Source organism: Lepidochelys olivacea (genome assembly GCF_965140295.1).
Source record: "Lepidochelys olivacea isolate rLepOli2 genome assembly, chromosome: 1".
Taxonomy (NCBI): domain Eukaryota; kingdom Metazoa; phylum Chordata; order Testudines; family Cheloniidae; genus Lepidochelys; species Lepidochelys olivacea.
In genome coordinates, this window is record NC_140411.1 from 270093295 (window position 1) to 270114988 (window position 21694).

At 40.6% G+C, this 21694-nt stretch overlaps 1 protein-coding gene across 1 annotated transcript in view; it reads right to left on the reverse strand.

The window, feature by feature from the left end:
• Positions 1 to 735: 735 nt before the first annotated feature.
• The window catches only part of AMDHD1 (amidohydrolase domain containing 1), a 28415-nt gene continuing 7456 nt past the window's right edge, over positions 736 to 21694 (reverse strand). Inside the window, exons 2-9 of the mRNA XM_084650712.1 lie at positions 13924 to 14030; positions 12039 to 12103; positions 9380 to 9657; positions 5340 to 5565; positions 4213 to 4337; positions 2257 to 2350; positions 1437 to 1597; positions 736 to 1008 (exon numbers count right to left, since the gene is read on the reverse strand). Coding sequence (XP_084506838.1) covers positions 903 to 1008; positions 1437 to 1597; positions 2257 to 2350; positions 4213 to 4337; positions 5340 to 5565; positions 9380 to 9657; positions 12039 to 12103; positions 13924 to 14030 — 1162 coding nt within the window. The 3' untranslated portion in view covers positions 736 to 902. The remainder of the gene's footprint in view (positions 1009 to 1436; positions 1598 to 2256; positions 2351 to 4212; positions 4338 to 5339; positions 5566 to 9379; positions 9658 to 12038; positions 12104 to 13923; positions 14031 to 21694) is intronic.

A 21694-nucleotide genomic window follows, 5' to 3' on the forward strand; every position in this document is an offset into this window, starting at 1 on the left:
TTCCTCCCCACCTCCCCCCCTCACAGACGTTTTTGTTAAACCCTGGATTTGTGCTGGAAATGGCCCACCTTGATTATCATACTCATTGTAAGGAGAGTGATCACTTTAGATAAGCTATTACCAACAGGAGAGTGGGTTTGTGTGTGTGTGGGGGGGTGTGTGTGTGGAAGAAAACCTGGATTTGTGCTGGAAATGGCCCACCTTGATTATCATACACATTGTAAGGAGAGTGATCACTTTAGATAAGCTATTACCAACAGGAGAGTGGGTTTGTGTGTGTGTGTGGGGGGGGGTGTGTGGAAGAAAACCTGGATTTGTGCTGGAAATGGCCCAACTTGATTATCATATGCATTGTAAGGAGAGTGATCGCTTTAGATAAGCTATTACCAGCAGGAGAGTGGGGTGGGGGGAGAGAAAACCTTTTGTAGTGGTAAACACCCATTTTTTCATGCTTTGTGTGTATAAAAAGATCTTCTATACTTTCCACAGTATGCATCCAATGAAGTGAGCTGTAGCTCACGAAAGCTTACGCTCAAATAAATTGGTTAGTCTCTAAGGTGCCACAAGTACTCCTTTTCTTTTTACTCTAGTCTATAAATCTGACCTGAATCTGAACACTAGCTCATTGCCTTTGTAGGGTATTTTTGTTCTCTTTGTTTCATGTCTCTATTTCAAGAATGCCTTATGTTAAAGGTATAAATAATAGGTTTGCATTTGCTATGAACGAGGGTTCAGTGGAAATGCTTAGTAAACTTTATTTCAACATAGAGCAAGTAAGCTGAGCATACAAATAATGTACCAGTAAAATAGAAATCCAAGTTGTCTGTTGCTCTTGGGTAACTGAATCAGTATCATTTTGATGTTAATATCCTTCTAAATTATCACCATCTTTCAGTAAGAACTTAGTAGCCCATAATTCCTTCGTTTTTGTAGATAACTTTTCCTTTAACAATAACATACTCAATCAATTCTTGATGTCCCCCAAACTGGTAAATCAAGTGCTCCCATCTAAAAAGACAGTAAAACATTTATGTAATATTAAATATTTTCACAAAAACAGATCACATACAGAGCATATATTGAACAAATGGGCGAGCCTGAATCACGAGAAGCAAGTATTATGTTTTGAACCTTTGTCTCAGTATTAAAGTAAGACAGTAAGCTGCAGATGCACAAATCAGTATAGAATTCCTTGAACTGTTTCCATGTAATAAGTGCTTTCAAAATAGTTGTGGTATTAGGGTTTATGAGTAGATAATCTTAAAAATCTTGGTCCTATTCTCGACTGGAGTTATTTATACCTACTGAAAATGAGTGCAAAGTCAGTGTAAAATGCTACTAAAGTACAGGTGTAAGTGACTCCACAAGGTGCAACGCAGTGGAAAATCAGGCCCCTTATGTTAAATTAGGTTTTAAACAACAATTTAAGTACATACCTTGATGAATTAATGATAATGAGATCTCCCTGTTTGCCATTCTCTATAGAGCCATGTATATGGGATCTTCCAAGAGCATAAGCTGCATTAATGGTGGCAGCTGCTAAAGCCTCTTTCATTGACATTTTCATGTTTACACAGGCCAAGTGCATTACCATGGGCTAATACAAAAATAAAGGGGAAAAGAGGAGTTACCAATAATGAAATAGGCTATCTGCCCATTCTGTAACGCTGGGAGGCCCAAAGCCCCCAGGCAGGCTGACACAGGTAACTGGTCTCCTGCATCTTGTCCATTCTAAAACAAGAACTGGGAACACAGGATGCTCCTTCCTCCTCCATAACTGGCCAAGCCTCCCAAAGCAGATGTGAAAAACGTGAGCCTCTTGGCCTTAGAGGTGGTTCTGGAGAAAATACTCTGAGTCAGATCCTCATCTGGTGTAATTCATCTAAGCCAGTGGCTCTCAAACCTTTGTTCTGTTGACCCCTTTCACATAGCAAGCCTCTGAGTGTGACTCCCCTTATAAATTAAAAACACTTTTTTATATATGTAACAACATTATAAATTCTGGATGCAAAACAGGGCTTGTGGTTGAGGCTGACAGCTCATGACTCCCCCCATGTAATAACTGTGCGACCCTCTCAGGGGTCCCGACCCGCAGTTTGAGAACCCCTGATCTAAGCTGATCTAAGCTGAAGATCTGACCCTCTGTCTCGTTATTAAGAAGACTCCCTTTAAGTGAGCAAGAACTACCCATGTGTTGTGACAGTAGAAGACTGTTAACCATTTCATGTGCAATAATATGCATTAAGAATGGCTTACCATTGAATAACAGTATGCATTAGGGTTAAAATCACTGCCAAGAGCAACTATAACTCCTTCTTTTAACATTTTCCTAGCTTGAGGTTGCTTCAGTCTAGGAAAAAGAACAGATTTGTCAATACAGTACATTTAGCTATTAAGCTTTGAAGTACACCAGGAAAAAATCCATGTATTATTGGGTTTGTATACAGGGTGTAACCAGATTAGCTTATCACGTTGGAAACCAGAGGCAAAATTCTGCTCTCAGCTACCCACCTGCAACCCCATTGATTTTATAGCTGGAATCTGGTACCTTGTGCTTTTGAAGCTGCTGTAATTTTGGTGGCAGACACTCTCAAATTAGTGCGGTGATATAAAAGACCTGACTCATTGTTTAGGTGCTGGTGCTCCCTTTTTTCACTTCCCCTGCCCCTTCCATATTTCTTAGATACACAGATCTGCAGGAGTAAAGAGCTGCTAACAAAGGTCAAACTGAGCTTGTTGTCCTATACTTTAGCTGCACAGCTTGGACTCTTTAGACCAAACCCTGTGAAGTACTGAACAACTACAATCCTCAGTGCAGCCAGTGAGAGCTAAGGGGGCCTGATCCTGTGAGGTGCTAAGTACACCCAGCTACCCTACCAATGAAGTCAAAAGGAGGTGAAGATGTTCAGCACATTATTGGAGGTACTCCCCACTTCTCTCAGTATCAGATCCTTCTTCTGGTGCTAAGTGCCTCTGGCCCTGTATTAGCTAGTCAAATGACGTCCTCAATCCTGAATTTGGCTTCTTGGCAGAATCACAGAGAGTTTTTGTATGAGAATGAAAAGGTGATATACAAACAACAATACAATTCAAATGGTTCTCTGACACAACAATGGAGATATTGTTTGGTTTTGATTTTCAGTTTTTTGCTGGTTAATTTAGGATACGTCCACACTGCAATGGGGAGGTTCAGCTGCAGCACGTTTAGGCAAAGATGCGCTACCTTTGATCTAGCCAGCTCAAATAACAATAGCAGGGAAGCTGTGGCAGCCTGGGCTTGTTGCTTAAGTACACCCTCAGGGTCTCAGGGGGCTAGCCCAAAGCACCACCCATGCTGCTGCAGCTTCACTGCTATTTTTAGTGCATTAGCTCAATCAAAAGCTAGCTTGGACTTGCCTACCACGCTGCAGTCATGCCTCCTCGGTGCAGTCACACCCAGGACCAGCTCAAGGCACCAGCAAAGCAAGCACATGCTTGGGGTGGCACAATTCTAGCTTATCTTCTTTTTTTTTTTTTGCTTGGACAGTTGCGCTCTCGGAGCTTGGGAGAGCAAATTTTTTGCTTGGGGTGACAAAAAACCTAGAGCCAGCCCTGGTCACACCTCCCGATTGCAGTGTAGACATACGCTTGTGGACACAGAGGTTGCCCATTTAATTGGTGTTTATAGATCAGTATGTTAAATATCTGTCAAAAGCAACTAGAGCTTTTGAGAAAATACCTGATGTTGCCTGGGTAAAAATTAAACAAAATTGCTAAAATTTTACACACACCCTTTTCAGCTTGTTAGGGCGATTAGTCATCCATTTCCTTAAGTCAGATATAGAAGAAATTTTTGCAAATGAGCAAATGTATATACTCCAAATAAAATTTGGATTACTGAAAACAAATCCAGTTTGCAAGGTGACATCTTCAGTTAATGCCTAGCTGCTTTAGTTAATGCATCAGATAGGTTAAGACCAATTGTAGATTGGGTTGCTGGGGACCGATGTGAGTGCATCTCAGAAATAGGGCATTGACTAGATTTTATGGGACCCCATAGTAAGTAAGATGTATGGAGGCCCATCTAGCCTTCTTTACGGGTGTGGCCATTTTCCGTGGTCCCTGACTGAATTAAGGACGATAGAACCTTCTGAAATATGAGAATCTTGAGCCAAAAGAATGCTCCTGCTGTTAGTTTTGGCTGTAATTTCCAATCTGTCAAAATGGCATTACCTCAGCATGTAGGCAGTGGTTGGTAAAAGGACAGCCGCACACTTTGCACTTGCCATTGCAGCGATGCCTTCATCACTAATTTCTTCCAGGTGACTTATAGCCTGGGCTCCTAGTTCAGCTCCAAGCTAAGTGGATTATCACGAAAGATTTAACAGAAAAATTACTAACAGATACCAATGAATCACTGAAGCTACGTTCTTACTATCAATCTGCTTGGACAGGCAATTCATTAGGATGCTACCTAAGGCCTATTTACAAAACCCTTGTTTAAAAAATTCAAAGAGTGATCTCTGAAGAATAAGTAATTTTAAGACAAATTTTACTGCAGTAAAACTTTCATGAAGTTATTAATGTAAAGTTAAAGCTATTAATCCTTTTTAAAATGTAATCAAAAGAATCTGGTCAGACTGATGCCCTGAACAGAGTTTTTTACTGTCTCCATGAATATAAACAATAGTACAATTATGGATAAAATTATAAACAGGTTTTGTGCAGAATAGAGTTGGTGGAAACTGATATTCTTAAGGAAATGGAGCAACTGACCTATGCAGTTCTAGAGGTACCCACTGTAAAGAATTCTATATATGTCCAGACCGATCCTCTCCAAATACAACAAAAATAAGCGTTGACAGACTAATGAGGGAGGATTAGAAGGAGGCCCTGCTCAAATGATGATGAAGTATGGACCCTGACACCCTTTTACAGAATTGCTGTTATTTGCTGCTGCCAGCGGGAATGTCTGTACTGTTGGGAAGATATGAACTGCATGACTGAGGAAAAAATAAATATTTTTTAAAATAGTGTATCAAAATCTATACTTTGTACCAGGAATGAACAGGGTCACAGATAGATATCCATCTTTCCTATTGACCTCACTACCAGAGGATAAGCTAAGTCAATATTTGAAAAGCCAGTAGACAAGTTACCAATAAAGGTCAAGGTTCCACATCTTTAACTCATCAACTTTGCACATTGGTGGTACTTGCGATTTATTTCACGAACTACTTATCGTACTTTTCTAGAACAACATATTGATTTGGAATATTGCAAATCTCTCAGAGCATCAGTTCTCCCAAAGGCAAGTCAAAAGCAAAAATGGCTTAAATGCATACAGAATGAAGAAGTACCTCTGCAGATTTCATTGGATGGAGTTCATCACCATGGAAGTTAATCTGTAACCCTATCCCTTTTCCAGCCTGAAGAATTCTTCTGGTACAATTCAGATCAAAGACACCTTTCTCACAAAACACATCTATGTTATTAACATGTATTTCACCATTTAAGTTCAGCTCCTTCAGTTTAGGGAGATGGTTACTGATAATGTCATCTGTGGCTTCAGTAGCATTTTTCCCTCTAATGAAAAGAAAATGTTATAAAGACACAGAATTATTTAGTCTTTGAACCTTGGAATACTCTAAATTCATGTATGTAATAACTATATTAGTTAAAAAGGTGTATATACAAAAAAACCTCAGACATTTAGCATATGACAAAAATACAGTTGACCATATATTTTTATCTATGTTGCTAATGTGTCTGAACATTTCTACACCACTGAATTTTACTTCAATTGCTGCCTTGTTTTTAAGACTAGTGTATTATTTAAATTTTAAAAACAACAATGCAAGAGGAAAAATATTGTAATTCATATAACACAAACATGACTTAATTCTAATATCCTTTTTAAAGGATTATGCTATATCCTCTTATTTGTAAGTCAGATTTCTTTAGATGCCAAACAATTTTTTTTGCCCTTTAAAAAAACATTCCTCTACTTTTCTATTTATACATTCTGAACGGCTTACATTTTATCCTTAAAAGTGACTTGCAGACACTTAAAAAAAAAATCTTAACTCAAGTGGTAGAGACCAGAAATATCAAAGCTAACAGGGGCATTCAGCAAAAAACTGAGTTTAAATTTACTTTTTTTTTTCTTTTCTTTTTTTTAGTCCTTCACAGTCACAGAGAGCTGGTTTTGTCTTATCGAGGCATTCCAGCAAGGGACTATGCTGCTGTGACTGTCACAACCACTTTGGAATGCCATTGGTACATGAAGATTGCCTATAGGAGATCAGTAATGGCCTTTTTAAAAAAAGCTATATAGGGCTTTTTATTTCTTTGTACCTTTGAGACAGAAAAATAATAATTATAGCTACTGAGGCTAAAGACCTGCAATGACATCTCTGCCCTTAATTCAGCCACTGTAAAACAAACAAAAACAACACTGCACCAGCCCTGTACACATGCTATATATGTTTGACGTCTGGAGTTGTCTGTTGGAGTTTTACAATGGCAATAATGTCAAGGAGTCAAATTCTGCTCACATTTACAAATGAGGTTGCATGGCTGTGAACCAGAACAGAATCTAGCCAATTGCCTTTCTTTTGTTCACTTGTTGAAACAGTTGTTGGGGTTGATTTGGCTTTTGCCTTGTCCAGCCTTCTCTCTTTTCCTCCTTTGGCTCAGCAGTTTGTGGAGGAAGGTGGATTAAAGATTAACTCTAAAGAGCCTTTAGAAAAGAGAGAAAAGACAGGTACTTTGTTCTACTTGCTGTAATGCCTGCAAACAGATACACTGAAAGACTGCCATCGTTCTAATAAACGGCATTGGAATTCACTTTCAAAATGTCTGCCCAGTGTAGAAAATATTGCTGACACTAAGTATTCATAAATCATGAGCCAGGGATCCCAAAAATCATGAGATTGAGTTAAAAATCATGATTAAAATAATATGGTGGATTTTTGTTTGCCTTCTGGGTTTTGAGCCTTTACGGTTTTCCAACTTTTTTCCATGAAGGCTGGAAACTTAATAAAAAGCAAAAAGCTGAGATTCTCATGATTCTGGGACCTGGAAAATACCAAATATTGCAAGACTCGCTATAAAATCACAACAGTTGACTACACTTGTTGGCGCAAAGAACCTCTGGTGATGTTTCTGCCATTAGTGGTCATAATTTGTGATGTGATACTAGATTAACACAAATGTAGAAACTGGCAAGAACATGACTTAACAGGATATTACACAATTGCATTGTAACAGCTACTGTGACAGCTCTAGAAGGTTTTAATGAGCATTTCTAACTGTAACTAGGTGACATTATGCCATGGTTTTACTCTGGATTAAGGGAAATTATTCTGAAATGGTTTAAGATCATAAGATTTATGGTAAGATTTTGCTTTGGTTACGTTAGCCTAAGGAGTATTATAGGAGTGGTCTATTTTACATCTGTATAATTAAGAATGATCAAGGAGTGCCTAGAGCAAAGGATAAGTGCTGTTTTATAACAGATGTGTATAAAAGTGTAAGGCTTTAAACAGAGACAGTGGTTTTGAGGTTAGTTCTTTATCTTTGTTTAAAAGTTTCTATAATTTATACATAACTGCACCTTTTTTGTGTGGAATATACGGATGAAAGAAACATGGCATGAACTGAGATAGAGGTCTTGGAAGACAACAGTTTAACAGCCATTATGGTGTAAAGCATTTGAGGTCTGGACCTCAGACCTGCAGAATTCAGGAACTGGAAACTTCTAGAGACAGGAATTGTAAACAGAACTGAGGAAACTCTTAAGAAGTCCAAACTGGGTCACCATAGACTATGCCATGTACTGATTTGGCTTCAGGCAATTAAAAGTTGATTTTCTGAAACCCAGGACTTGATTGATACACTGCTGTAAACCAGAAGAGAATCTTCACTGACTTTGTTGAAGTTAGACCTGATTTACATCATCAGAGCGCAGAATCAGGCCCTGAGGCTTGAAACTATACCCATGTTGACAATGAGAGTTTGTAGCTGCATAACACCTGAGCTATTCTGAGATAAACTACTGCTATCTGGAATGCCAACTGATTAATTTTTAGAGCAGCTTGAAATGATTTTGTTAAAAAAATGTTTTTGACAAAGAATGGCTTTTTGACCATTTTGGTCAAAATTCTCCAGGTTTAAAAAACAAACAACAAAAAACCCATTGAAGAGAAACTGAAAGAATTTTGTTTAAAAATTCTGATTAAAAAATAAAATTACCAAAAAAATCCACCCTTAAAAACTTCTTATGAGAAGTTTAAGAACATACTAAATCTAGGCGAAATAGGTTAATAATTGATTAAAGCAGGAGAAGCTGACATGAATGTAATGGGAGATGGGTAGGTGCCGTTGTGCAGTGAGCTCTTGGAGGTGCATCATTTTAGGGCATTGTTGTATGTGATTTCTACATTTTTATGCATTCTTCTGTTACGTCTGTTTTTCACCAGGCCCACTTCTCAGTTTGTCAAAATGTGCTACTTTTATTTGTCCAAGACCATTTGTCCAGGACATCTGCTGTCATTCTTTATGACATTTAACTGTAATTTAGTGAAGTCTCATAAACCCAAGTAGTTATCTTTTTCACTGGAAATAAAAATAAATTAAATAAAAACTATTAAAGGAGAAATAGTGGGTTGTTTTGACCAACCAGAATGTGTGCTAATAATCCAATTATTTAGATAACCAGACTGTGCTTCCTGTTGGCAGTAATATCTAAACCCCGGGCTCACACTCACTCACAGGATACAGTGATTAACTGGTCGAATGGAAGCACATCAAGTTGTTGTTATACTAAAACTTCTGATGATTAAGTATAATAATATTGTTTTCTCTTAGCTAGTTAAAATGAAAAACAGACAGGTTACGGTCTGATGGCAGTAGCAGATCCAAGCAGAAAGACTTTCTGAAAAGGAGTTCCTGAAAACTTCCATACAGCTTGGAGTTGGTAACCGCAAAGGATGGCTACATGCCTATTGGCTGAATCCAGTTGATTTCTGTTTAAAACCTAATAGTCTGGCTTTTTTCATAACTGACCACCACCACACCAGGATGCTCCCTCACTTACTTCTACGTTCAGTTTAGGAAAGCATTACTTTGTTGAACGCTGTTATTTCTAATATTGTACACTTTGTTGCCATTTTGGGGAGAACAAAAAACGAACCCTCAAAGCGACCAAACAAACTGTGTGAGGAGGCCAAATTCTGCTGCAGATTCACCCCACACCTGGCGCTGTTGCGCCTCATTTATTTCTGTATAATCTGCCACCAATTTGTAGTTTATTCACTCAGGAGCTGCACTCATGTTTTATGAAATAATATGAGAGTATTATTGTTTAAAAGAACAAGAAAAAAATAAATCACATTACTTAGGCACAGAATGAGCTCCACAGTATGTAGAGGAAATGTTGCTATCCAGTAACCGTCTAGCCTGTTCAATCACCCTGAGCATTTTAAGCTCGGTTTCTAGGTTTAAACCATATCCACTCTTGCATTCGACCAAAGTGGTTCCTGTTCTGAGCATACGCAGCAGTCGGTGTTTGAAAGTATTGAACAGCTCCTCTTCTGAGGCTTTCTGGGTATGTTCCACAGTAAAATGTATTCCCCCTCCAGCTTGGTGAATATCCATGTAGGAAGCACCTGCCAGCTAAAAACAAAATTCTCATGAGTGTTCTATTCACCTTCGTCAAGGGATTCTGTGAGGTGCATGTGGCCTAATCCACAGTAGAGAGGGGACAGAAAAACATCCCAGTGATGGAACTAGGAGGGGGAAACTTCATAAAGGGATCTTCCTGAAGATTTCCTTCCCCTGAGTCTGGAAGAAGTTATCAGCTCTAGTCTGGCCTGCCATCACAGATTCATTTTCATGGGAAAAAAGGAACTGAAGTGGAGATGAAGTTGATGAGAAAAGGTAACATGGAAATTCCCCCCTGGGCCGTGGCCCCTTTGCGCCAGCCAAAGCAATGAAAAGGAATACCTCCATGGCAGGAAACTCTCTGGGAGCTTCAGAGACAGCTCTATGGACAATTGCACCTCTCTGGAGCAGCTGGTGTTTTGGGGTGGGCTAGTGACATAGAAATTCTGCCTCACTGCCATTGCACAAGGCACACGTAAGGGCAGCACTCGGGGTTGCCTCAGATCATATAGGGGACTACATAGGGAGACACGTTCCCTGCACCAGTGCTGAATCTGGCCCCCAAAAGACTCTGGCAGTGATGTCATGCTGCAAAAACAAACAAAACAAAAATCTATTTCAGTGCTGAAGTAAGTATTTAACACAGCCTCTTCCAGTAAAACTGGACAAGAGTGTCCATTGTAGGAGGGCAGGACTGTGTCTGATGCTTAGGTTGCACAGAACCATCTCCAGAGATAGAAGAGTTGCAGAAAGGAGTGATGTCATTTAGAACTGTGTTTCTCAGCAACCGGTCTGTGGACCAGTGCCGGTCCTTGAGATCTCCCTGATGCAGTTTAGCAAGTGAGCAAGCTGGTCCCTACTACCAAAAAGGTTGAGAAACACTGCTTTAGAACATCAAATCCCCTTTCCTAAAGCAGATTTAAAGGCAAACCCTAGAATTCATATCTGCTTGTAACTTCGGTGGTTTTAAAACAGGGGACGTGGGAAAGGGAGGAAGAAAGAACCAAGACACAATGAATTGGACTTTGGCCTACCCAAAGTAGTTATTACTATTGGTTTTGTTGTCTATTTTACCGTTGACATGGTTTTACCCAGCAGTTGTATTACTTGAACATTATCATTTTTTAGCAGGACCAGCTTTAGGATTTTGGAGGGGACTCAAGTTAGGATAAAGTCATAGGAGGCCCTTTCACCATATTGTGATGCCATGATTAAATTGTATCATGATTAAATTATCCCTCCCTGTCTTTCCCTCTCATGGAATCAATTACACAGCAGATCTTATCGCTCTAACAGCATCACATGACACCCCTATTCATCTTGATCGATTGGTCCTTCAACCCTCACGGAGAGAGCGCCCGATCATGTCATTTGTGTTCTAGCCAGTCCCTCGGCCACCCGCTGGCCAGGCTGTCAGTGGTGCCAGATGCCCGATTGGCGTAGCGCACCGCAGCCCAGAACCCCTGAGTGATCCGCCAGCCTCAGCTTCCCAAGCAGCTGGGATTACAGGTGCTTGCCACCACACCCGGTGTGACACCCCTATTATTAAATATTAATCATGTTTATTACACTGTTGCCTGTAGGCCAACAGAGAATGCAGCTGCACTGTGCTAGACCCTGTACAAACAGAGTAAGGAACAGTTCCTGCCCTGAAGACCGTACAATCTCAGTAACATATAAACAGCCATAAATTAATCACCCCCACCCCCAATTTGAAATCATACCCTGATATTCCAAAAACAAAGCATGCCACAGAAAAAACAAGCACTGCAGAGCTGGAAACATTTTATTCCAAAGCTATTCAGGTGCTTGCATTTCCTCCTTCCCTCCATCCTATATAGACTTGACATGTCCACTTGGGCTTTCCAACCTCCCCATCCATAATGCAAACTTCTGGCAATCCATCGTAGGCCCTCATCTCCATCTTATACCCCCATTTGGGTTACATCAGAAACAAATTCTAGGTGTATGAGTAAATAAAATAATTTTCATTTTTTATATTATAAGGTTTTCATTTCTTTAATCCCTTCTTTTTTCATTTCCCAATTTCATTCTCATTTTCCTCACTATCATTTTATCTCCCTTTTATAAGTTTTGTTCTCTTACTTCTGTCTCCCCTATTTCATATCCCCTCCGCCACTGGATTGCTCTCTCTTTCCTTCTTCTTCTTGGTCCTTGTTTCCCCATCTCTTTTCCTTTGGCTTCAACCCTCTCTCTTTCTCTGTTCTTGCTCTCCAAAAGCCGTTGCTCCCTCTCCCATCCTAAATGACATATAACTGATCTTACTTTCCAGAGATGAGAAATAGAAGTGTAGAGAAAGCAGAGATTGTTGTGTATGAAAGCAAATATGATGAGAAAAAAAACCCAACAATTCTGTAATTATGTGAAATTACCTTCATTGCAAACTCATGAACCCTGTCACCAGCCCACACTGGATGGGTATGTGCATCTACCAAACCTAAAAAACCCAACAACAATAAAATAAATACATATTGCAAGATTTCATTGTTTGGGAAAAGGAAAAACTTGAAAAAGGGCAAACAAATTAAAGGGACAGTATCAACTGAAGAAAAAAACCGTACTACACCATACTTCTGTTTGAAAAATGTTTTTACCTTATATTATTGCAAAAAACACCTATGATTACTATAATGAAGATATTCAAGAAAAAAAATCTTTTTTTTTTTCAGGGTGTTTTAGTCTATCTGGCAGCACTCGGTGTAGAGTTAAACTGTTTCTCCTGTATAGTAAGTCTGTCAGTCATGCTCCCATTTTGTTTGTCTGGGTCATTTGCACAGTAACAGGAGAGAGAGAAACATTTCTTAAAAACAGGAGAATTGGCAAGAGGATTTACAAGGAGGTGTATACCTGAAATAATTTCAACTAACTTCAAAACAACTGACTAGATTTCATGCTGATGTCCCTTTAAAAGTGCAAGCTGCATATATTGGGCTTGATCCTGTGGCACTTATCCTAGCAATAGACCACTGACTTCAGTGGGAGCTTTCCTTGTGTTAAGATTGTGAAATTAGTCTGGGTGAGTGCCAGAGTCCGTGTCAGAGAACACAGATGTCCAGCAGCTTAAATGCCAGTTCATAAATACAAGACACTTGATTTACTTTACACTGTGTAAAATGTTCAGAAGCACCTATGTAATTTATGAGCCTAAATCCCATTGACTTTGACCCAAATCACCAGTCTGTGTGCAGGGTGGGGAGAGTAGGCTCCACAAGTAGACAGGGAGGGGAACGAAAAGGGTGGGGAATTTGTGGAGCTTTAACTCTGCCACTCCAACATGCCAACTAGCTCACCTGAGCTAGCATGGAGTGGGAAGTAACTTGTTATTGGAACAGGAGAGTAGTGGATAATTAACCATTGGAACAATTTACTAAGAGCTGTAGTGGACTCTCCATCGCTGGCAATTTTAAAATCCAGACTGGGTGTTTTTCTAAAAGATATGTTCTAGTTCAAACAGGAATTCATTCAGGAAAGTTCTATGGCCTGTGTTACACAAAAGGTCAGACTGGATGATCACAATGGTTCCTTTTGCCCTTATAATCTATGGATCCTCATCAGATTCCTTTCCCTCAGAGCAAGAGGGAAGCCAGGAATAGCCCTGTGTGACCCTTTATATTCACAATTACCTGCTTGGACTGTTCCAGAACAGGGTGAGGGGTGGAAATAGCTACATACTGCCCCTTACTCAGGTCTCCAGTGAAGTGCCAATCTAGGCCTTCAGTTATTACATAAAAGAGACGTTCATAGTATTTTATATCTGGGCACTTTACAAAAGTTAAAATAACAGTGAAAACAAATAGGTGGCTGTGAGAGAGCCAGTCACTCGGCCAAACCAAAAATGGGCCAACAGAAAAATAAATAACCCAAGGAGAAAGAACAGCTGAAAATGACAAAAATAAACAGGCCCAAGTGAATAGACTTTGCAACAAGCATTGTAGATGGCCAGAGGAGTAGTCCAAGGGGCGTTCACAGAGTTGCATGGAATTGGTCTCTGAACCAAGAAGGCCCTGCCCTTCATCTGATTCAAGCTGAATCTCCAGAAGGAGAGCAAAGGCACTGTTAATGGTCTCAACTGCCTGGGGATGATGTGAGGGGAGGAGTTAGTTGCTCAAATACCAGGGGCCTAACTTATGTATGGCTTGACCTCTACAAAGAAAAGAAGTTTGGGGAGCGTTTGATTAACTGAGGAACCTGTGCTTTGTCTATACACACGGTCAGCCACTCTGATTTGCACTATTAACGTTAAGAAAATACACCAACCTGGCAATATGCATTTCCCAGAACAGTCAATTATTTTTTCAAATGATGCTTCTGAAAATTGCTGGCGAATAACATCTGCATGGCCTACAGCTTTTACACAGCCATCTCTGCAAAAAAACAAAAAAAAACAATGCACAAACAAGCCTGAGTGAATTTGTTTAAAAAGCAAACTCAGCAAGTTGTATTTAGGAGCTCCTGAGGCATCACCCTTTCAGAGAGGTGATGGGGTCATTGTCTTCAGGACTCTGAAAATGGACAGGGAAGATTGTTTGCTAATCATGTGGATGCCTTGAGATCTATGAGGAAATCCTATGGACCTCAAGGTGTCTGCAAAGCCTGGGTCATCCCTATGCCCTGCCAGCGTGGTTCCCGTAGGATGATAAGTTGCGGGCCCTTTCTGTTTGTGAAGTAATATCTGTATGTATCCTGTAACTCAAAAGGCAAATGCCAATGTATTCATTAGCCCAGTATATTCTTATTACCAAATCAACAGCATCCTCAAGTTGTTATGTTACTGAAATAAGAATGTAAGAAGAAAAAAATGGCCATGCCCCGTCAGACCAATAGACCATCATCTATCCTAGTATCCTGTCTTCCATATATATGTATAACAGAGAAAGAGAAAATATATTTTAAAGATGACCAAAAAATTGATTTTCTTTTTGCCACAAGAGAAATCATTAACTGATGCTTTTCATTTGGCAACAAAATGATATATTACATATAAGATTTAAGGCCTTGGTCTAATGTCATTTTCCATTATTGATATTTTAGTATAATTAAATATCTGAAGGGTTAATGTCTAGCTATTCCACCTGGAAGCAGGCGGGGCACACCCTGACTGTTTCCTAGAAGCAATGCACACATTGCTCTATCCAAGGACAAGGGCTAGATATGAACCCTGAGAACTTGATTGTTTGGACAGCAACTGTGGGAGGTTTCTTTAGCCTGGGCTCAAGGCCTGAGAACCAGGATTGTAGTAGATAGAGGATGGTAACTAAGCATATGAATCAACGTCATACATTCCTTTGTGTAGCAGTGTGTAATGCTTAGGGGGAGAAATATAATAAAAGGAGAAGGTGGAAGGCAGGGGGGGCAGAACAGCCCATCTCCGCTGACCAGCCTGTTTGCTTGCATAAAGCTGTGTTCTGTCTCATCACTGAACCGCAACAAAATATCACATAGCAGCTCCCTTATTTCAATCTCCATGCATGAATTTAGTGGTATTCTTGCCTTGAAAATGCTGTGACCATGACAGGAATCTTACCAAGTGTACCAAGACACTGTGCGCATTCCCAAAAGTGAGAGAAGAAAAAACAGCAACAGTAGAGAATATGTAGTTTCCCCTCTGTACATTTGGTGCATACGCTGCAGTTCTGCTCAGGCAGCTTTAATTTGCTGAGCTGGCAGCTCTGATGCACATTACCTGAGGGCTTATGCAACTTGGCCCATTACAAAGGTTACATTTTTCACTTGGATGAGCTATTTTATATCAATACATTTTTCTTCCTCATCAGACATTCAGGTCTTTGCTATTTTCCACTCAACCTGTCAAACATACTAATTTTGACCATTGCAAGACCCCCTCCCCCCATCTCACTCAATAATTGAACTTTCCATTTTTCTGACAGAATTTCATGGCCATAAGAACATAAGAACGGCAATACTGGGTCAGACTAATGGTCCATCTAGCCTAATATCCTGTCTTCTGACAGTTGCCGGTGACAGATGCTTCAGGGGAAATAAACAGAACAGGACAGTTTATCGAGTGCTCCATCCCCTATCGTCCAGCCCCAGCTTCTAGCAGTCAGAGGTTTAGGGACACCCAGAGCATGGGGTTGCATCTCTGACCGCCTTGGCTAATAGCCATGGACAGACCTATCCTCCACAAATTTATTTAATTCTTTTCTAAGCCCAGTTATAATTTTGACCTTCGCAACATACATGTGGCAATGAGTTCCACAGGTTGACTGTGCATTGTATGAAAAAGTACTTCCTTATGTTTGTTTTAAACCTGCTTCCTATGAATTTCATTGGGTGACTCCTAGTTCTTGTGTTATTTGAAGGGGTAAATAACACTTCCCTATTCACTTTCTCCACACCATTCATGATTTTATAGACTTCTATCATATCCCCCCTTAGTTGTCTCTTTTCTAAGCTGAAAAGTCCCAGTCTTTTTCATCTCTTCTCCATATGGAAGCTGTTCCATACCCCTAGTCATTTTGTTGCCCTTCTCTGTTCCTTTTCCATTTCTAATATAGCTTTTTTGAGATGAGAAGACCAGAACTGCACACAGTATTCAAGGTTTGAGCATACCATGGATTTATATAGTGGCTTTATGATACTTTTTTTCTTATTTTCTATCCCATTCTTAATGATTCCCAACATTCTGTTTGCTTTTTTGACTGCCGCTGCACACTGAATGGATGTTCTCAGAGAACTATCCAAGATGACTCCAAGATCGCTTTGGTGAGTGATAACATCTAATTTAGACCCCATCATTTTGTGTAGGTATAGTTGGGATTATGGTTTTCAATGTGCATTACTTTGCATTTATCAACTTTGAATTTCGTCTGCCATTTTGTTGCCTGGTCACCCAGTTTTCTGAGCTTTTTAACTCTTTGCAGTCAGCTTTGGACTTAACGATCTTGAGTGATTTTGTATTGTCTGCAAACTTTGCCACCTCACTGTTTACTCCTTTTTTCAGATCATGTATGAATATGTTGAACAGTACTGTTCCCATGGGGGACCCTGCTATTTACCTCTCTCCACTGTGAAAACTGATAATTTATTCCTATCTTTTGTTTCCACTCTATTAACCAGTTACTGATACATGAGAGGACCTTCCCTCTTGTCCCATGAGTGCTTACTTTCCTTAAGAGCCTTTGGTGAGGGACATTGTCAAAGGCTTTCTGAAAGTCCAAGTACACTATATTAACTCGATTACTCTTGTTCACATCTTTGTTGACCCTCCTTAGATAGTTCTAATAGATTTGTGAGGCATGATTTCCCTTTACAAAAACTGTTGACTTTTCCCCAACATACTGTGTTCATCTACCACGTATGTGTCTGATAATTCTGTTCTTTACTATAGTTTCAACCAATTTGCCTAGAACAGAAGTTAGGCCTACCAGCCTGTAATTGCCAGGACCACCTCTGGAGCCTTTTTTAAAAATCAGCATGACATTAGCTATCTGCTAGTCATCTGGTGCAGAAGCTGATTTAAGCAATAGATTACATATCACGGTTAGTAGTTCTGCAATTTCATATTCGAGTTCCTTCAGAACTCTTGGGTGAATCCCATCTGGATCTTGTCACTTATTAGTGTTTAATTTATCAATTTGTTCCAAAACCTCCTCTACTGACACCTCAATCTGGGACGATTCCTCTGATCTCTCATCTAAAAAGAATGGGTCAGGTGCGGGAATTTCCCTCACATCCTCTCCAGGATGTGAAGACTGATGCGAAGATACTGATATGAAGACTGATGCAGGATGAAGACTGATGCAAAAAATGAATTTAGCTTCTCCACAACAGCCTTGTCTTCCTTGAGTGCTTCTTTAGCACTTTGATCCTCCAGTGCGTCCGCTCATTGTTTGGCAGGCTCCTGCTTTTGCCGTACTTAAAAACATTTTGCTTTTAATGTTTGTGTCTTTTGCTAGTTGCTCCTCAAATTCTTTTTTTGGCCTGCTGATTACACTTTCATAGAATCATAGAATATCAGGGTTGGAAGGGACCTCAGGAGGTCATCTAGTCCAACCCCCTGCTCAAAGCAGGACCAATCCCCAATTAAATCATCCCAGCCAGGGCTTTGTCAAGCCTGACCTTAAAAATTTCTAAGGAAGAAAATTCTACCACCTCCCTAGGTAACGCATTCCAGTGTTTCACCACCCTCCTAGTGAAAAAGTTTTTCCTAATATCCAACCTAAACCTCCTCCACTGCAACTTGAGACCATTACTCCTTGTCCTGTCCTCTTCTACCACTGAGAATAGTCTAGAACCATCCTCTCTGGAACCACCTCTCAGGTAGTTGAAAGCAGCTATCAAATCCCCCCTCATTCTTCTCTTCTGCAGACTAAACAATTCCAGTTTCGTCAGCCTCTCCTCATAAGTCATGTGTTCCAGACCCCTAATAATTTTTGTTGCCCTTCGCTGGACTCTCTCCAATTTATCCACATCTTTCTTGTAGTGTGGGGCCCAAAACTGGACACAGTACTCCAGATGAGGCCTCACCAATGTCGAATAGAGGGGGACGATCACGTCCCTCGATCTGCTTGCTATGCCCCTACTTATACATCCCAAAATACCATTGGCCTTCTTGGCAACAAGGGCACTCTGCTGACTCATATTCAGCTTCTCGTCCACTGTCACCCCTAGGTCCGTTTCTGCAGAACTGCTGCCTAGCCATTCGGTCCCTAGTCTGTAGCTGTGCATTGGGTTCTTCCGTCCTAAGTGCAGGACCCTGCACTTATCCTTATTGAACCTTGTCAGATTTCTTTTGGCCCAATCCTCCAATTTGTCTAGGTCCCTCTGTATCCTATCCCTGCCCTCCAGCGTATCTACCACTCCTCCCAGTTTAGTATCATCTGCACATTTGCTGAGGGTGCAATCCACACCATCCTCCAGATCATTTATGAAGATATTTAACAAAACCGGCCCCAGGACCGACCCCTGGGGCACTCCACTTGACACCGGCTGCCAACTAGACATGGAGCCATTGATCACTACCCATTGAGCCCAACAATCTAGCCAACTTTCTACCCACCTTATAGTGCATTCATCCAGCCCATACTTCTTTAACTTGCTGACAAGAATACTGTGGGAGACTGTGTCAAAAGCTTTGCTAAAGTCAAGAAACAATACATCCACTGCTTTCCCTTCATCCACAGAACCAGTAATCTCTTCATAGAAGGCGATTAGATTAGTCAGGCATGACCTTCCCTTGGTGAATCCATGCTGACTGTTCCTGATCACTTTCCTCTCATGTAAGTGCTTCAGGATTGATTCTTTGAGGACCTGCTCCATGATTTTTCCAGGAACTGAGGTGAGGCTGACTGGCCTGTAGTTCCCAGGATCCTCCTTCTTCCCTTTTTTAAAGATTGGCACTACATTAGCCTTTTTCCAGTCATCCGGGACTTCCCCCGTTCGCCACGAGTTTTCAAAGATAATGGCCAATGGCTCTGCAATCACATCCGCCAACTCCTTTAGCACTCTCGGATGCAACGCATCCGGCCCCATGGACTTGTGCACGTCCAGCTTTTCTAAATAGTCCCTAACCACCTCTTTCTCCACAGAGGGCTGGCCATCTATTCCCCATGTTGTGATGCCCAGCGCAGCAGTCTGGGAGCTGACCTTGTTAGTGAAGACAGAGGCAAAAAAAGCATTGAGTACATTAGCTTTTTCCACATCCTCTGTCACTAGGTTGCCTCCCTCATTCATTAAGGGGCCCACACTTTCCTTGGCTTTCTTCTTGTTGCCAACATACCTGAAGAAACCCTTCTTGTTACTCTTGACATCTCTCGCTAGCTGCAGCTCCAGGTGCGATTTGGCCCTCCTGATTTCATTCCTACATGCCCGAGCAATATTTTTATACTCTTCCCTGGTCATATGTCCAACCTTCCACTTCTTGTAAGCTTCTTTTTTATGTTTAAGATCCGCTAGGATTTCACCGTAAAGTCAAGCTGGTCGCCTGCCATATTTACTATTCTTTCGACACATCGGGATGGTTTGTCCCTGTAACCTCAACAGGGATTCCTTGAAATACAGCCAGCTCTCCTGGACTCCTTTCCCCTTCATGTTAGTCCCCCAGGGGATCCTACCCATCCGTTCCCTGAGGGAGTCGAAGTCTGCTTTCCTGAAGTCCAGGGTCCGTATTCACACTTGACTATCCGGAGTTTATGCTCCTTTCTATTTTCCTCAGTAGGATTTGACTTTCAAGTTTTAAAGGATGTCTTTTTGTCTATGATTGCCTCTTTTACTCTGTTTGGCCACGATTGAGGGGTGGGGTTTTTTGTTCTTTTACTTTTTTTTTTTTTTTTTAAATTTGGTGTATACATCTAGTTTGAGCCTTTATTACAGTGTTTTTAAAATTTTCCATCCAGTTTTCAGGCATTTAACTCTTGTGACTGTTCCTTTTAATTTCTTTTTAACTAGCTTCCTCATTTTTGTGTAGTTCCCCATTTTGAAATTGAATGCTCCTATGGTGGGCTTCTTTGGTATTCTCTCCCTCCTCCCCCTGATGTTAAATTTAATTACATTATAGTCACTATTATCGAGTGGTTCAGCTATATTCACCTCTTGGACCTGTCCTGTGTGCCACTTAGCACTAAATCAAGAATTGCCTCTCCCCTTGTGGGTTCCAGGACTAGCTGCTCCAAGAAGTAGTAATGAACAGTGTCCAGAAATTTTATCTTTGAACCCCTTCCTGAGGTGACATGTTTCCAGTTGTTACGGGGGTAGTTGAAATCCCCAATTATTGTTGGGTTTTCTGTTTTTATAGCCTCTCTAATTTATCTGAGCATTTCACAAGCACCGTCGTCATCCTCGTCAGGTGGTCAATAGTATATTCTACTATACTCTTTTTATTAGAGCATAAGCTTTCGTGAGCAAAGAAACTGCGGAATCACCTGATCAGGCAGTTTCCACGATATGCATCTGAGGAAGTGAGCTGTAGCTCACGAAAGCTTATGCTCTAATAAATTGGTTAGTCTTTAAGGTGCCACAAGTCCTCCTTTTCTTTTTGCGAATACAGACTAACACGGCTGCTACTCTGAAACCTATACTCTTTTTATTGAAGCATGGAATTTCCAGCCAAAGAGATTCTATGGTACTCTTTGATTCATTTAAGATTTTTAGTATATTTGACTCTATGTTTTCTTTCATATATAGTGCTACTCCCCCACCATTGCAAACTACAGTGTCATTCCTATATATTTTGTACTCTGATATTACCATGTTCTATTGATCATCATCATTCCACCAAGTTTCTGAGACACCTATTCTGTCCCTATCCTCATTTACTACCAGGCACTCAAGTTCACCCATATTAGTATTTAGACTTCTCACATTTGTATTCAAGCATTATAAAATTTGTCAATATTTAGTTATCTGCCTTCATGTGATATAATTGAACCGGACTCTCTTTCGTTTGACTGTTTCTCTTCCGTTCCTATCTGTACTTTATCAACTTCTATCCTCTCCTCTTTACTAGGACATAGAATATCCCCTTCAATAAATCCTCCCTTAAGGGATGTGTCTGTTCCAACAACGTGCTCCTCCGCACCTGTCAGCTTTCCCCCAGCCCTCAGTTTAAAAACTCCTCTTCTACCTTTTTAGTTTTACATGCCAGCAATCTGATTTTGTTTTGGTTTATGTGGATCCCATCCTTCCTGTATTCGCTCCTCCTTTTCCAAAACATTCCCCAGTTCCTAATAAACATAAATCCCTCCTTTGAACACCATCATCTCATCCATACATTGAAACCCTGAAGTTCTGCCTATCTAACTACCCCTGCATGAGGAACTGAGCATTTCAGAGAAACTGTGGTCCTGAACTTTAATCTGTTTTCTGGCATCCTAAATTTGGCCTCCAGGCCTTTCCCTATGTCATGGGTGCCTACATATACTATGACCACCGACTTCTCCTCAGTACTGCCCATAAGTCTATCTACATGTCTCGAGAGGTTTGCATTCTGCATAAGGTTGCCAACTTTCATAGATTCATAGATTCATAGATTCATAGATATTTAGGTCAGAAGGGACCATTATGATCA